Here is an 18,550-nt window from a genome sequence, read left to right on the forward strand (position 1 = left end):
TGATTTATATCAGGCTGTTGCTTGACTAGGAGTCAACCACATTGGATCTGGAGTCACATATAGGACAGCAGATTTCCATTCACTGGCCACTCCCTATGAGGAGGAACATAGGAATTAGGAGCAGGAGTAGGCCATTTGGCCCCTTGAGCCTGTTCTGCCATTCAACTAGATCTTCCACCTCTCTGCCATTTTCCCACACTATCCCCATAATCCCTTGATGCCTTTAATATCTTGAAATTTATCTATCTCTATCGTGAACACGTTCAACAGCTGAGCCTCCACAGCCACCTGGAGTAGAGAATTCCTAAGATTCAACACCTTCTGAGTGAAGAAATTCCTCCTCATCTCAGTCCTAAATGCCTACCTCTTATTCTGAGACTGTGTCCCCTGGCTCTACACTCCCCAGCCAGGGGAAACATCTTTCCCGCAACCACCCTGTCACGCCCTGTAAGAATTTTGTAAGTTTCTATGAGATCGCCTTTCATTCTTCAAAACTCCAGAGAGCACAGGCCCCAGTCTCCTCAATCTCTCCTCATAGGACAATCCCGCCATCCCAGGGATTAGTCTGGTGAACCTTCGTTGCAATCCCTCTATGGCAAGTATATCCTTCCTTAGGAGACCAAAACTGTACACATTAGACCAGGTGTGGTCTCACCAAGGCTCTATACAACTGCAGCAAGACTTCTTTACTCCTGTACTCAAGTCCTCTTGCAATAAGGGCCTACATAGCATTTGCCTTCCTAACTGCTTGCTGCACCTGCATATTAGCTTTCAGTGACTTATGAACAAGGACACCTAGGTTACAACAAATTTGCAATTCTTTGAGGCACAAAAACCCAACAGGAAAGGTGATCCAACCATGGCTAACAAGAGAAGTTAAAGATTGTATTCGATCAAAGTAAGAGGCTTATAAAGTTGCCACACGCAGTAGTAACCCTGAGAATTGGGAACATTTTAGAATTCAGCAAAGAAGGACCAAGAAACTGATAAAGAAAGAGAAAATAGAATATGAAAGTAAACTAACTAGAAATATAGAAACGAACTGTAAAAGCTTCTATAGGTATGTAAAAAGGAAAAGATTAGCTAAGACAAAAGTGGGCCCACTACAGGCAGAGACAGGAGAATTTATTCCTGTTTTTCCTACCAATGTGGACAACTTCACATTTTTCCACATCATATTCCATCTGCTATGGGGAGGCGATGGTGTAGTGGTATTGTCACTGGACTAGTAACCCAGGCTATTGCTCTAGGGACATGGGTTCAAATCCCACCATGGCAGAAGGTGGAATCTGAATTCAATTAATAAATCTGGAATTAAAAGCTGGTCTAATGATGGAAATCCTGCTGTCCTTACCTGGTCTGGCCGACATGTGACTCTAGACCCACTCTGAAATGCCCTAGTAAGCCACTCAGTTGTATCAAACCCAACAAAGTCAATAAGGAATGAAACCAGAGGAAGCAAGCCGCATTGACCTAGGCACTGGAAACGACAACGGCAATCTCAGCCCTGTCAACCCTACGAAGTCCTCCTTACTAACATCTGGGGGCTTGTGCCAAAGTTGAGAGAGCTATCCCACAGACTAGTCACGTAACAGCCTGACGTAGTCATACTCATGGAACCACACCTTACAATGCCCCAGACACCATCACCTTCGCAGAGGTGGCAGCACAGTGGTATACAGTTGGGACCGAGTTGCCCTGGGAGTTCTCAACATCGACTCACACCCCCATGAAGTCTCATAGCATCAGGTTAAACATGGGCAAGGAAACCGCCTGCTGATTACCACCTACCGCACCCCCGTCAACTGATGAGTCAGTACTCCTCCATGTTGAACACCACTTGGAGGAGCACTGAGGGTGGCAAGAGCACAGAATGTACTTCAATGTCCAGCATAAAGAGTGGCTTGTTAGTATCAATGCTGACCAAGCTGGCCGAATCCTAAATGACACAGCTGCTAGACTGGGTCTGCTGCAGGTGCTGAGGGAACCAACAAGAGAGAAAAACATACTTGACCTCATCCTCACCAATCTGCCTGTTGCAGATGCATCTGTCCATGACAGTATTGGTAGGAGTGACCACCGCACAGTCCTTGTAGAGACAAAGTCCCATCTTCACACTGATGATACCCTCCCAGTGTGTTGTGTGGCACTACCACTGTACTAAATGGGATAGATTTTGAACAGATCTAGCAATGCAAAACTGGGCATCTGTGGGTCATCAGCAGCAGAACTGTACTTGACCATAATCTGTAACCTCATGACCCGGCATATCCCCCACTCTACCCCACATTACCATCAAGCCTGGGAATCAACCCTGGTTCAATGAACAGTGCAGGAGGGCATGCCAGGAGCAGCACCAGGCATACCTCAAAATGTGGTGTCAACCTGGTGAAGCGACAACTCAGGACTACTTGCATGCCAAACAGCAAAAGCAGCATGCGATAGACAGAGCTAAGCGATCCCATAACCAACGGATCAGATCTAAGCTCTGCAGTCCTGCCACATCCAGCCGTGAGTGGTGGTTGACAATTAAACAACTAACTGGAGGAGGTGGCTCCACAAATATCCCCATCCTCAATGATGGGGGATACCAGCACTTCAGTGCTAAGGCTGAAGCATTTGCAACAATCTTCAGCCAGAAGTGCCCAGTTGATGATCCATCTTGGCTTCCTCCCGAGGTCCCCAGCAATACAGATGCCAGTCTTCAGCCAATATGATTCACTGCACGTGATATCAAGAAATGATTGAAGGCACTGGATATTACAAAGGCTATGGGCCCTTTACAACATTACGGCAACAGTACTGAAGACCTGTGCTCCAGACCTTGCCGCGCCCCTAGCCAAGCTGTTCCAGTATAGCTACAACACTGGCATCTACCTGGCAATGTGGAAACTTGCCCAGTTGTGTCCTGTACACAAAAAGTAGGACAAGTCCAACCCGGCCAATTATCGCCCCATCAGTCTACTCTCGCCCATCAGTAAAGTGATGGAAGGTGTCGTCGACAGTGCTATCAAGCGGCACTTGCTTAGCAATAGCCTGCACAGTGATGCTCAGTTTGGGTTCTGCCAGGGCCACTCAGCTCCTGATCTCATTACAGCCTTGGTTCAAACATGGACAAAAGAGCTGAACTCAAGAGGTGAGTTGAGAGTGACTGCCCTTGACATCAAGGCAGCATTTGACAGAGCATGGCATCAAAGAACCCTAGAAAAACTGAAGTCAATGGGAATCAGGGCTGTTGGAGGTCAATCATCTCAGCTCCAGGACATCACTGCAGGAGTTCCTCAGGATAGTGTCCTAGGCCCAACCATCTTCAGCTGCTTCATCAATGACCTTCCTTCATTCATAAGGTCAGAAGAGGGGATGTTCGCTAATGATTGCACAATGTTCAGCACCATTTGTGACTCCTCAGATACTGAAGCAGCCCGCACAGAAATTCAGCAAGACCTGGACAATATCCAGGCTTGGGCTGATAAGTGGCAAGTAACATTCATGCCACACAAGTGCCAGGCAATGACCATCTCCAACAACAGAGAATCTAACCATCTCCCCTTGACATTCAATGGCATTACGATTGCTGAATCTCCCACTGTCAACATCCTGGGGGTTACCCCAGAACCTGAACTGGAGTAGCCATATAAGTACCGTGGCTGCAAGAGCAGGTCAGAGGCTAGGAATCCTGTGGCGAGTAACTCACCTCCTGACTCCCCAAAGCCTGTCCAACATCTACAAGGCACAAGTCCAGAGTGTGATGGAATACTCTTCACTTACCTGGATGGTTCAGCTCCAACTCCACTCAAGAAGCTCAATACCACACAGGACAAAGCAGCCTGCTTGATTGGCATCCCATCGACAAACATTCACTCCCTCCACCACCAACGCACAGTGGCAGCAGTGTGTACCATCTACAAGATGCACTGCAGCAACGCACCAAGTCTCCTTAGACAGCACCTTCCAAACCTGTGACCTCTACCAACTAGAAGGACAAGGGCAGCAAATACATGGGAACACCACTACCTGCAAGTTCCCCTCCAAGTCACATACCGTCCTGACTTTAAACTATAATGCCATTCCTTCACTGTTGCTGGGCCAAAATCCTGGAACTCCCTTCCTAATAGCACTGTGGGTGTACCTACCTCACATGGACTACAGTGGTTCAAGAAGGCAGCTCACCACCACCTTCTCAAGGACAATTAGGGATGGACAATAAATGCTGGCCTGGCCAGCAATGCCTACAACTAATGAACAAATAAAAAAATATGTTCTTGCCCATTCACTTAGCCTGTCTAAATCCCCCTAATGCCTCACTGCATTATCCTCACAACTCACATTTCAACCTAGTTCTGTGTCATCAGCAAACTTGGAAATATTGCATTTGGCCCCCACATCCAAATCATCGATATAGATTGTGAACAGCTGGGTCCTAAGCATTGATCCTTGCAGTACCCCACTAGTCACAGCCTGCCAACCTGAGAATGACCTGTTTATTCCTGCTCTCTGTTTTCTGTCATTTAACCAATTCTCAATCCATGCCAGTATATTACCCACAATCCCACGTGCTCTAACTTTACTTACTAACCACTTTTGTGGGACCTTATCGAAAGCCTTCTGAAAATCAACATCCACTGGTTCCCCTTTATCTATTCTCCACTCTCTGGCCACTCCCTGTGAGTAGGCCACTCTTGGTCTCTTCTTGAGAAGGTCATTCCCAGGCCACTCCCTCGACCAATCTAGACCTAAAATAGCACAGAATTTAAGATCTCAGATTTCTGAACAGTTCAACCAGGATATCTTCCCTTTGGATAAAATTCGAATCAAGCTTGTCCAAAGCTTTCACTATCATTTTAAATGGACTTATCTTTGACTTTTAAAAACATGCAAAGTTAAAAGGAGTTTAATATGACTTACCTGGAAGCATTGGCAGTAATGAGAAATTCTAGGTGGGAGTTCCAGGGAGTGAATTAGTGGCCACTGATGGGGGGTGGTGGGTGTATGAAAAGCGACAGCTGCATTGGAAAGATCATTAAGCCCATGGGATATTTTGAAGATTACATATTGAAAGCTGAGCCACATAATTGTTTATCCCTGTCTGGCGCAAAAGTAAAACGGGAAAGGTAGCCAAACCATGGCTTACGAGGGAAATTAGAGATAGCATTAGATCCAAGGAAGAGGCATACAAATTCGCCAGAAAAAGCAGCAGACCTGAGGATTGGGAGCAGTTTAGAATTCAGCAAAGGAGGACCAAGGGATTGATTAAGAAGGGGAAAATAGAGTACGAGAGTAAGTTTGTGGGAAACATAAAATTTGACTGTAAAAGTTTCTAGAGTTATGTGAAGTGAAAAAGATTGGTGAAGACAAATGTAGGTCCCTTACAGTCAGAAACAGGGGAATTTATTATGGGGAACAAAGAGATGGTTGACCAACTAAATGCATACTTAGGTTCTGTCTTCACAGAGGAGGACACAAATATCATACCAGAAATGCTGGGGAACACAGGGCTTAGTGAGAGGGAGGAACTGAAGGAAATCAGTATTAGTAGAGAAATGGTGTTGGGGAAATTGATGGGATTGAAGGCCAATAAATCCCCAGGGCCTGATAATCTACATCCCAGAGTACTTAAGGAAGTGGCCCTAGAAATAGTGGATGCATTGGTGGTCAGCTTCCAAGATTCTACAGACTCTGGAACAGTTCCTACAGATTTGAGGGTAGCTAATGTAACCCCACTATTTAAAAAGGGAGGTAGAGAGAAAACAGGGAACTATAGACCAGTCAGCCTGACGTCGGTAGTGGGGAAAATTCTAGAGTCCATTATCAAAGATTTTATAGCAGAGCACTTGGAGAACAGTGGTAGAATCGGACAGAGTCAGCATGGATTTACAAAAGGGAAATCATGCTTGACAAATCTAACAGAATTCTTCGAGGATGTAACTAGTAGAGTTGATGAGGGGGAGCCAGTGGATGTGGTTTATTTGGACTTTCAGAAGACATTCGACAAAGTCCCACCTAAGAGGTTAGCGTGTAAAATTAAAGCACATGGGATTGGGGGTAGTGTATTGCGATGGATAGAAAATTGGTTGGCAGACAGGAAACAAAGAGTAGGAATAAACGGGTCTTTTTCCAAATGGCAGGCAGTGACTAGTGGGGTACCGCAGGGACCGGTGCTAGGACCCCAGCTATTTACAATATATATTAATGATTTAGATGAGGGAACTAATTGTAATATCTCCAAATTTGCAGATAACGCAAAACTGAGTGGGAGGGTGAGTTGTGCGGAGGATACAGAGAGGCTTCAGGGTGATTTGGACAAGTTGAATTTGGATTTGGATTTGGTACTGGGTAATGAACTTGGCCAGGTGTTAGATTTAGATGTAGGTGAGCACTTTGGTGATAGTGATCACAATTCGGTTAGGTTTACCTTAGCGATGGGCAGGGACAGGTATATACCGCAGGGCAAGAATTATAGCTGGGGGGAAAAGAAATTATGATGCGATTAGGCCAGATTTAGGATGGTTAGGATGGGGAAGGAAACTGCAGGGGATGGGAACAATCGAAATGTGGAGCTTATTCAAGGAGCAGCTACTGCGTGTCCTTGATAAGTATGTACCTGTCAGGCAGGGAGGAAGTTGTCGAGCGAGGGAGCCGTGGTTTACTAAAGAAGTTGGAGCCGTGGTTTACTAAAGAAGTTGAAGCGCTTGTCAAGAGGAAGAAGGCAGCTTATGTTAGGATGAGACGTGAAGGCTCAGTTAGGGCGCTTGAGAGTTACAAGCTAGCCAGGAAGGATCTAAAGGGAGAGATAAGAAGAGCAAGGAGAGGACACGAGAAGTCATTGGCGGATAGGATCAGGGAAAACCCTAAGGCTTTCTATAGGTATATCAGGAATAAAAGAATGACTATAGTTAGATTAGGGCCAATCAAGGATAGTAGTGGGAAGTTGTGTGTGGAATCGGAGGAGGTAAGGGAAGCGTTAAATGAATATTTTGCGTCAGTATTTACAGTAGAGAAAGAAAATGTTGTCGAGGAGAATACTGAGATTCAGGCTACTAGGCTAGATGGGATTGAGGTTCACAAGGAGGAGGTGTTATCAATTTTGGAAAGTGTGAAAATAGATAAGTCCCCTGGGCCAGATGGGATTTATCCTAGGATTCTCTGGGAAGCTAGGGGGGAGATTGCAGAGCCTTTGTCCTTGATCTTTATGTCGTCATTGTCGACAGGAATAGTGCCGGAAGACTGGAGGATAGCAAATGTTGTCCCCTTGTTCAAGAAGGGGAGTGGAGACAGCCCTGGTAATTATAGACCTGTGAGCCTTACTTCGGTTGTGGGTAAAATGTTGGAAAAGGTTATAAGAGACAGGATTTATAATCATGTAGAGAAGAATAAGTTCATTAGCGATAGTCAGCACGGTTTTGTGAAGGGTAGGTCGTGCCTCACAAACCTTATTGAGTTTTTCGAGAAGGTGACCAAACAGGTGGATGAGGGTAAAGCAGTGGATGTGGTGTATATGGATTTCAGTAAGGCGTTTGATAAGGTTCCCCATGGTAGGCTATTGCAGAAAATATGGAAGTATGGGGTTGAAGGTGATTTAGAGCTTTGGATCAGAAATTGGCTAGCTGAAAGAAGACAGAGGGTGGTGGTTGATGGCAAATGTTCATCCTGGAGTTTAGTTACTAGTGGTGTACCGCAAGGATCTGTTTTGGGGCCACTGCTGTTTGTCATTTTTATAAATGACCTGGAAGGGGGTGTAGAAGGGTGGGTTAGTAAATTTGCGGATGACACTAAGGTCGGTGGAGTTGTGGATAGTGCCGAAGGATGTTGTAGGGTACAGAGGGACATAGATAGGCTGCAGAGCTGGGCTGAGAGATGGCAAATGGAGTTTAATGTGGAAAAGTGCGAGGTGATTCACTTTGGAAGGAGTAACAGGAATGCAGAGTACTGGGCTAATGGGAAGATTCTTGGTAGTGTAGATGAACAGAGAGATCTTGGTGTCCTGGTGCATAAATCCCTGAAGGTTGCTACCCAGGTTAATAGGGCTGTTAAGAAGGCATATGGTGTGTTAGCTTTTATTAGTAGGGGGATCGAGTTTCGGAGCCACGAGGTCATGCTGCAGCTGTACAAAACTCTAGTGAGGCCGCACCTGGAGTATTGCGTGCAGTTCTGGTCACCGCATTATAGGAAGGATGTGGAAGCTATGGAAAGGGTGCAGAGAAGATTTACTAGGATGTTGCCTGGTATGGAGGGAAGGTCTTACGAGGAAAGGCTGAGGGACTTGAGGTTGTTTTCGTTGGAGAGGAGGAGGAGGAGAGGTGACTTAATAGAGACATATAAGATAATCAGAGGGTTAGATAGGGTGGATAGTGAGAGTCTTTTTCCTCGGATGGTGATGGCAAACACGAGGGGACATAGCTTTAAGTTGAGGGGTGATAGATATAGGACAGATGTCAGAGGTAGTTTCTTTACTCAGAGAGTAGTAGGGGCGTGGAACGCCCTGCCTACAACAGTAGTAGACTCGCCAACTTTAAGGGCATTTAAGTGGTCATTGGATAGACATATGGATGAAAATGGAATAGTGTAGGTCAAATGGTTTCACAGGTCGGCACAACATCGAGGGCCGAAGGGCCTGTACTGCGCTGTAATGTTCTAATGTTCTAATTCTAATTGAGTGAGTGGGCAAATGCATGGCAGATGCAGTATAATGTGGATAAATGTGAGGTTATCCACTTTGGTAGCAAAAACAGGAAGGCAGATTATTATCTGAACGGCGATAAACTGAGAGAGGGGAATATGCAACGAGACCTGGGTGTTCTCGTACACCAGTCGCTGAAGGTAAGCATGCAGGTGCAACAGGCGGTAAAAAGGGCGAATGGTATGTTGGCCTTCATAACGAGAGGATTCGAATACAGGAGCAGGGATGTCTTGCTGCAATTATACAGGGCCTTGGTGAGGCCACACCTGGAATATTGTGTGCAGTTTTGGTCTCCTTATCTGAGGAAGGATGTCCTTGCTATAGAGGGAGTGCAGCAAAGGTTTACCTGACTGATTCCTGGGATGGCAGGACTGACGTATGAGGAGAGATTGAGTCGGTTAGGATTATATTCACTGGAGTTCAGAAGAGTGAGGGGAGATCTAATAGAAACCTATAAAATTCTAACAGGACTTGACAGGGTAGATGCAGGAAGGATGTTCCCGATGGTGAGGGAGTCCAGAACCAGGGGTCATAGTCTAAGGATATGGGATAAACCTTTCAGGACTGAGATGAGGAGAAATTACTTCACCCAGAGAGTGGTGAGCCTGTGGAATTCGCCAAAACATTGTATGCTTTCAAGAAGGAGTTAGATATAGCTCTTGGGGCGAAAGGGAACAAATGATATGGGAGGAAAGCGGGAACAGGTTACTGAGTTGGATGATCAACCATGATCATAATGAATGGTGGAGCAGGCTCGAAGGGCCGAATGGCCTCCTCCTGCTCCTATTTTCTATGTTTCTATGTAAAATGTTCATGGAGCTTGGCAAGAACAGAAGGGGCTGGAGGGCTTGGCTGGATCTGAGCCAGACTGCTGGAGCTGTGAAGACTTATGCTCCAGAACTAGCCGCGCCCCTGGCCAAGCTGTTCCAGTACAGTTACAACACTGGCATCTACCCTGCAATGTGGAAAGTTGCCCAGATATGTCCTACCCACAAAATGCAGGCCAAATCCAACGCGACCAATTATCTCCCCATCAATCTATTCTTGATCATCAGCAAAGTGATGGAAAGTGTCGTTGACAGTGCTAACAAGCAACACTTACTCAGCAATAACCTGCTCATTAATACACAGTTTGGGTTCTGCCAGGGCCACTCAGCTCCTGACCTCATTACAGTCTTGATCCAAAGATGAATAAAAGAGCTGAACTCAAGAGGTGAGGTGAGATTGACTGCCCTGGACATCAAGGCCACATTTGACTGACTGTGGCATCAAGGAGCCCGATCAAAACTGGAGTCAATGGAATTGAGGGAAAACTCTCCACTGGTTAGAGTCATACCTCGCACAAAGGAAGATGGCTGTGGTTGTTGGAGGTCAATCATCTCAGCTCCAGGACATCACTGCAGGAGTTCCTCAGGGCAGTGTCCGAGATACAACCATCTTAGCTGCATCATCAATGACCTTTCCTCCATCATAAGGTCAGAAGTGGTGATATTCTCTGCTGATTGCACAATGTTCAGCACCATTCACAACTCCTCAGATACTGAAGCAGTTCGTGTAGAAATGGAGCAAGTCCTGGACAACATCCAGGCTTGGTCTGATAAGTGGCAAGTAACATTTGCACCACACAAGTGCCAGGCAATGGCCATCTACAACAACAGAGAATCTAAGCATCTCCCCTTGACATTCAATGGCATTACGATCGCTGATTCCCCTACTAACAACATCCTGGGCGTTACCATTGACCAGAAACTGAACTGGTGCAGCCATATAAATACTGTGGCTACAAGAGCAGGTCAGAGGCTGGGAATTCTGCGGCAAGTAACTCACCTCCTGACTCCCCAAAGCCTGTCCACCATCTACAAGGCACAAGTCAAGAGTGTGATGGAATGCTCTCCAATTGCCTGGATGGGTGCAGCTCCAACAACACTCAATGACCTTCCCCACCCACCGCCCCCGTCATAAGGTCAGAAGTGGAGATGTTCGCTGACGATTGTACAATGTTCAGCACCATTCACGACTCCTCAGATACTGAAGCAGTCTGTGTAGAAATACAGCAAGACCTGGACAATATCCAGGCTTGGGCTGATAAATGGCAAGTAACATTCACACCACACAAGTGCCAGGAAATGACCATCTCCAACAAGAGAGAATCTAACCATCTCCACTTGATGATCAGTGGAATTGGCATGGCTGAATCCCCCACTATCAACATCCTGGGGGTTACCATTGCCCAGAAACTGATAAATAACTGATACATAAAAGAAATAAATGCTGTGGCTATAAGACCAGGTCAGAGGCTGGGAAATCTGCGGCAAGTAACTCACCTCCTGACTCCCAATGCCTGTCTACCATCTATAAGGCACAAGTCAGGAGTGTGATGGAATACTCTCCACTTGCCTGGATGAGTGTAGCTCCAACAACACTCAAGAAGCTCGACACCATCCAGGACAAAGCAGCCCGTTTGACTGGCACCCCATCCATCACCCTAAACATTCACTCCTTCCACCACCGGCGCACAGTGGCAGCAGTGTGTACCATCTACAAGATGCACTGCAGCAACTCACCAAGACTCCTTCGACTGCACCTTCCAAACCCATGACCTCTTCCACCTAGGAGGACAAGGGCAGAGATGCAAGATGCCACCACCATCTGCAAGTTCCTCTCCAAGGCACACAACATCTTGATTTGGAAATATATTGAAGTTCCTACACTGTTGCTGGGTCAAAATTCTGGAACTCCCTCCCCAACTGTTTGTGTTCCTGCACCACATGGGGTGCAGCGGTTCAAGGAGGCAGCTCACCACCACCTTCTCAAGGACAATTAGGGATGGGCCTCTCTCTCCTCCCAGTTACCGGCTCGCCCTATCCCCCAGTTACCGGCTCGCCCTGTCTGCACCCCCCCCCCACCCCCAAACATCAGCTCGCCCTGTAAATTTGGAGTTTGGAAAAACAACAGGTCTGAGATTTGATGAGAGAAATTTAGGATGGACAGCAGCAGAAACATCTTCACACAATTTCAACAGCTAAATCTTTTAGCCAGACTTTCTCCCTGTTGCAATCTACAGACTTTTAAAATCCAATTTTGGCACCACAAATCATAATTTCCTAATTTACCTGAAATCCCCTCCTACTCTTTTCAAGTATGATCATATTTTGAAATTTGGACCTTCACCTAAGTTTCTTACTTAAACGAAAATGCAGCACATTATCCAAGGCTGGTTTATTCTCTAAATTGTGTCTTGCACCAACTTACCTTAGGCCCAGCGGCTGATATGATGATATGCCCTGGTGACTGAATCCATGGTTCTCCATCCACTTGCACAGGAATTGACTTTAGCAACGTGACATGGAAATACATCCCTTGTGCAATACGGATCCCAGACCGTAACCCACTTTGCACCTGTCCCTAAACATTGAGAAGGCAAACCATTAGTGTATGGAAACAATAAAGGATTATTTCCTCTATGTATTGGCTATGAACAGGTGGAATATCCAATCCACTGGCCTCACAACCACTGGCTACAAATTAAAAATATTTCAAATTACTCATTTTCTTAGCAGTTTTTGAAATTTAGCATCTTCTTGCTGTCGAGATGTAACATAACAGAAATATATAAACCTGCCGTGTTATCAGTCTACACTAGGGAAGATTTTCTCATTCATTTCCAACATGCTTCAAGGGAAAAGTTATCTGCAAGTCAAATGGAGATCTGTGTGGGAAGGTGACCTACTGTTAGTTACCCATCCAAGATCATATTTGTTTCTAACTTTTCTCTACTATTACAACTGAAGCGGAAGGCGTGCACTTCTCCACAGGTCACAGCATATCAATACATTTTCCCACTTACTGAAACAAATAATTAGATACTCTATTTGTCTCCAGAATAAAGCACACCAACCAGGTTTCATTAATAAACAATAAAATTATCTGTTTATTATAAACCAAGTCTTAACCAATAATGGAGTAAGTATATATAATTGAAATATTAAAACCCCTTATTAAATCCTAGCCCTCACGCATTCTTCTTTGGCCTTATCTCGAGAGACAATGGGTAAGTGCCTGGAGGTGGTCAGTGGTGTGTGGAGCAGCGCCTGGAGTGGCTATAAAGGCCAATTCTAGAGTGACAGGCTCTTCCACAGGTGCTGCAGAGAAATTTGTTTGACGGGGCTGTTACACAGTTGGCTCTCCCCTTGCGCTTTTGTCTTTTCTCCTGCCAACTACTAAGTCTCTTCAACTCGCCACACTTTAGCCCCGTCTTTATGATTGCCCGCCAGCTCTGGCGAACGCTGGCAACTGACTCCCACGACTTGGGATCAATGTCACAGGACTTCATGTCGCGTTTGCAGACGTCTTTGAAGCGGAGACATGGACGGCCAGTGGGTCTGATACCAGTGGCGAGCTCGCTGTACAATGTATCTTTGGGGATCCTGCCATCTTCCATGCGGCTCACATGGCCAAGCAATCTCAAGTGCCGCTGACTCAGTAGTGTGTATAAGCTGGGGATGTTGGCCGCCTCGAGGACTTCTGTGTTGGAGATACGGTCCTGCCACCTGATGCCAAGTATTCTCTGGAGGCAGCGAAGATGGAATGAATTGAGACGTCGCTCTTGGCTGACATACGTTGCCCAGGCCTCGCTGCCGTAGAGCAAGGTACTGAGGACACAGGCTTGATACACTCGGACTTTTGTGTTCCGTGTCAGTGCGCCATTTTTCCACACTCTCTTGGCCAGTCTGGACATAGCAGTGGAAGCCTTTCCCATGCGCTTGTTGATTTCTGCATCTAGAGACAGGTTACTGGTGATAGTTGAGCCTAGGTAGGTGAACTCTTGAACCACTTCCAGAGCGTGGTCGCCAATATTGATGGATGGAGCATTTCTGACGTCCTGCCCCATGATGTTTGTTTTCTCGAGGCTGATGGTTAGGCCAAATTCATTGCAGGCAGCCGCAAACCTGTCGCTGAGACTCTGCAGACATTCTTCAGTGTGCAATGTTAAAGCAGCATCGTCAGCAAAGAGGAGTTCCCTGATGAGGACTTTCCGTACTTTGGACTTCGCTCTTAGACGGGCAAGGTTGAACAACCTGCCCCCGATCTTGTGTGGAGGGAAATTCCTTCTTCAGAAGACTTGAACGCATGTGAAAGCAGCAGGGAGAAGAAAATCCCAAAGAGTGTGGGTGCGAGAACACAGCCCTGTTTCACGCCATTCAGGATAGGAAAGGGGTCTGATGAGGTGCCACCATGTTGAATTGTGCCTTTCATATTGTCATGGAATGAGGTGATGATACCTAGTAGCTTTGGTGGACATCCAATCTTTTCTAGTAGTCTGAAGAGACCATGTCTGCTGACGAGGTCAAAGGCTTTGGTGAGATTAATGAAAGCAATGTAGAGGGGCATCTGTTGTTCGCGGCATTTCTCCTGTATCTGACGAAGGGAGAACAGCATGTCAACGGTCGATCTCTCTGCACGAAAGCCACACTGTGCCTCAGGGTAGACGCGCTTGGCCAGCTTCTGGAGCCTGTTTAGAGCGACTCGAGCAAAGACTTTCCCCACTATGCTGAGCAGGGAGATTCCACGGTAGTTGTTGCAGTCACTGCGGTCACCTTTGTTTTTATACAGGGTGATGATATTGGCATCGCGCATGTCCTGGGGTACTGCTCCCTCGTCCCAGCACAGGCATAGCAGTTCATGTAGTGCTGAGAGTATAGCAGGCTTGGCACTCTTGATTATTTCAGGGGTAATGCTGTCCTTCCCAGGGGCTTTTCCGCTGGCTAGAGAATCAATGGCATCACTGAGTTCCGATTTTGTTGGCTGTATGTCCAGCTCATCCATGATAGCCCTCACGCATACACATCGACAAACCGGTTAACAGGGAGAAAAGGGCTTTTTGTTTTCAACTGTAACAAAGAAATAGAAGTTACAAAAAAAGTAACAGTTTAGTCTACAAAGATATGGAAGGAAGTCCTTCATTTTGGCAAGGTGTCCCAAAGTCAAATAGTTGGCTGCCACTAGACATCTTTCCAGGCGAGGTTGATGAACAGTCTGTTTGGGTCGACGTTCAAAGAAATTCAACTGCAGATGGTTTCACATAGGTCCTACAGCAGGTGTGCAGCCACAAAGGGTTCAGTTCTAACACATTTGAAGCAAAGTCCTTTCTAAAGATGCAAGGTTTCTGGATGTCTTCAAAATACAGGAGGCAAAAGCACAGCTTCATATAGGCTTTTGCTTTTCAAGAGCATGGATTCTTCAAAGAGAGGTAACAGTGGCCTGGATGTTCTTCTGATCTCCAACAACTCCCTTAGTCCAAAAAGAAGCTGGCTTTTAACAGTTCAAAATGAAACCAAAAACAGTTCAGCAACATCTGTCCCTTCAGGTTAGAATCCCCTGTGGTGTTTACTTGAAATCTCATGTTTTCCAGTACTTGTTTACTGGTCAACCCTTTTGTTCACCAACTTTAAAAAAAAATACCAAAAGGTCAGCGATCTCCAGGTAATTCAATGTCCATGAAATCCTTTTTAGTTTTTAAAAATATAGATTCCCAAGTTGTAACACAAAATGGAAACTCTCGTAACACTACATTCCGTAAACTAACAAAAGAAACAGACTCTGATCATGACCAAGTTTTGGGAGGAGCCTTTCTGTAACCATGGCTTCTGTAAAACAGCTGCTTAACATTTGTAGTGGCCTTTTTGCTTTGTTTGTTCATGGGATGTGGGTGTCACTGGCAAGACTAGCATTTGTTTCCCATCCCTAATCGCCCGAAAAGGTGGTGGTGAGTTGCGTTCTTGAACCGCTGAGGTCCGTGTGATGCTGTCAGGAAGGGAGTTCCAGGATCTTGACGCAGTGATAGTGATTGTAATAGGCGCTATAGTTCCAAGTCAGGATGGTGTGTGACTTGCAGGGGAACTTGCAGGTGGTGGTGTTCCCATGTATCTGCCGCTCTTGTTCTTCTAGGTGAAAGAGGTCATGGGTTTGGAAGGTGCTGTCGAAGGAGTCTTGGTGAGTTGCTGCAGTGCATCTTGTAGATGGTACATACTGCTGCCACTGTGTGTCAGTGGTGGAGGGAGTGAATATTTAATGTGGTGGATGGGTGCCCATCAAGTGGTCTGCTTTGTCTTGGATGTTGTCAAGGTTCTTGAGTGTTGTTGGAGCTGCACCCATCCAGGCAAGTGGAGAGTATTCCATCACACTCCTGACTTGTGCCTTGTAGATGGTGGACAGGCTTTGGGGAGTCAGGAGGTGAGTTACTCACCACAGAATTCCCAGCCTCTGACCTGCTCTTGCAGCCACAGTATTTATATGGCTACTCCAGTTAGGTTTCTGGTAAGTGGTAACGCCCAGGATGTTGATGGTGGGGGATTCAGCGATGGTAATGCTATTGAATGCCATGGGGAGATGGCAAGATTCTCTGTTGTTGGAGATGGGCATTGCCTGGCACTTGTTTCTTCCAGGAAGTTAAGATGTGTACAACTTGACAACAAGATAATTCATATGCTTTAACTATTATTGCTACATGCAACGGCAATCAGATGCCTTCCAAACTATTTGAGAGACAAGTATGTAACGCAGGTGGATGTTATAAGAAAGAGAAAGAACATAACTTTATATAGTCCCTCAGCCTATCCTTAGAATATCTCACGCTATGTACGATATCACACAAAAGAGCTCTGAAAATGTTACATTTATAAGTGTGGGATAACTTCTACTACTTTAGGCCTGAATTTGTGTGTTTTGCTTACCCAAAGAATGAAGTATACCATCTTTTCTAAAGAAACAGATGTCTATAATTGCAGTTATAGTCATGTATTTCTTAGTACCAATATACACTGCTACTCTTGTAGCTAGAAGTGTCTTGCAGATGGGCTACCAGCTGAGAGATAGTCTTCAATAATGGGTCACTTTCCCAGTCAAATGGGTGAATAGTTAAAAAACAAAATCTCAAAACACTGAAAGATTTTTTTCCTCCTTGGAAACAAGCTGCTGGACCAAAACTCTGGTTAGGGAAAGGCTTGACCTGGTGGGCAGGGAGAAGCTTGTATTCCTTGGCCTGCAAATGGCATGAGTGGGTGCTGAGCTGAGACAATGTGTAGACAAGTAAATAAGGTGGAAGGCTGCGAGCATCCCCTCCTGATTCATTCACATTCCTCCTGTGGACACGTCAAGCCTGACTTTCACCCCTTGTTCCAAGCCTTTGCTCCTGGGGAACTGGGCATTCCTTCATGGCAAGGGTCAGGGGGATCAGTCCTAGAGAGTTTCAAACTTGACTCATCTAGTCAGTCAACTAAATACATTTCTGACAACTTATCGTTGGACAAGCAAACATCTTTTCAGTTTTCTTTGTTGCGTTTTAATAGTATTTCTAAAGCTGTCCAACACAGTGAGAAGTCTCGCATTTACCATATGAACTACACCAGTGACCCCAACTACTTCCAGCATCCCATCATCGATCCGGGGTTTTTCAAAACGACTGTCACTGTCAGACCCCCACAGATCTGCTCCAGATCCCCAGCTGTGAAAGATCACACCAACAGATAGTTAACATGTTCTAACTGCTGAAATAAAACACATCTCTCATGGCTTTACACATAAATATAATGAACTTAATATGTACAGGCCTTTCAGATAACAAAGGTTACCCTCTGACAGAAATATTAATGTTTTTAGAAACACATCCTTGCACAAAATACTTGTCATTTATCCCAATGTAATGAGTGCCTGCAGTGATGAATAATCAGACTTTCAAATATTGTACGGATGGACCTTCCCAGCTGATGATTTTGTCTAAACCATCAGTGTAAAGATTGAACTAGAATCAGAGTTTCAAGCAAAATTACTTTTCAAAGCAGGTTTATTTTCAACTTACAAAATGTTCGCAACTCCTCACTTAGAATGAAGGATTACATTCAGCAGTTATTTACTACATTGCACTGTAACTAAACCCAGATTACATTTACTGTACAAAGACACTATAAATACTCATGTATCTGAAAAATACTTAGCAATGGAATTGAAATAAAACCAATAAGTACTGGAAATACTCAGCAGGTCCAGTAGCATGAGTGGAGAGAGAAGCAAAGTTAACGTTTCTGATCAGTGACCTTTCATCAGAATTGGCAAAGGTTAGAAATGTAATAGGTTTAAGAAAATAAAGTGGGAGTGAGGCAAAAGAGAACAAATGGGAAGGTGTTGATTGGACAGAGGGTCACAGACAAGGCTATGGGCCAAGTGTTGGAAAATGGGATTAGAATAGATAGGTGCTTGATGGCCAGCACAGACACGATGGGCTGAAGGGCCTGTTTCTGTGCTGTATAAATCTATGAGAATAACTGACAAGGAGGTCATGAGGCAAAGGCAAAGGGTTGTTAATGGTGTGGTGAAATACAAAGTGTTAGTACAGAGAGGGTGTTAAATGACAGAATAATGAAAGCCCTAGACAAAAGCAAAACATAGAGTCATAGAGTTGGGGGTGAGGGGGGGGGGGGGGGAGTGGAGGAATCCTCTGTTAAGGAGAAAGGAAGACATATCAGAAGCGCTGTTGTGGAAGGTTGCATCATCAGAGCAGATGCGTCGGAGACAGAGAAACTGGGAGTATGGAATTGAGTCCTTACAGGAGGCAGGTTGTGAAGAAGTGTAGTCGAGGTAGCTGTGGGAGTCGGTGGGCTTATAATGAATATTAGTAGACAGCCTATCCCCAGAGATGGAGACAGAAAGGTCAAGGAATGGAAGAGAAGTGTCGGAGATGGACCATGTAAAGGTGAGAGAAGGGTAGAAATTGGAAGCAAAGTTGATAAAGTTTTCCAGTTCGGGGCGGGAGCAGGAATTGGCACCGATACGGGATTTCCCTCCCCCCACCCCCACCAACTGTGGTTGACAGGGCTC

At 45.5% G+C, this 18,550-nt stretch overlaps 1 protein-coding gene across 1 annotated transcript in view; it reads right to left on the reverse strand.

Annotated features, from left to right (window-relative positions):
• LOC137373117 (diacylglycerol kinase theta) overlaps positions 1 to 18,550 on the reverse strand; it is a 296,078-nt gene that overhangs the window by 18,203 nt on the left and 259,325 nt on the right. The window contains exons 21-22 of the mRNA XM_068037996.1: positions 17,069 to 17,180; positions 11,930 to 12,082 (exon numbers count right to left, since the gene is read on the reverse strand). Coding sequence (XP_067894097.1) covers positions 11,930 to 12,082; positions 17,069 to 17,180 — 265 coding nt within the window. The remainder of the gene's footprint in view (positions 1 to 11,929; positions 12,083 to 17,068; positions 17,181 to 18,550) is intronic.

Source organism: Heterodontus francisci, chromosome 1 (assembly GCF_036365525.1).
Source record: "Heterodontus francisci isolate sHetFra1 chromosome 1, sHetFra1.hap1, whole genome shotgun sequence".
Taxonomy (NCBI): domain Eukaryota; kingdom Metazoa; phylum Chordata; class Chondrichthyes; order Heterodontiformes; family Heterodontidae; genus Heterodontus; species Heterodontus francisci.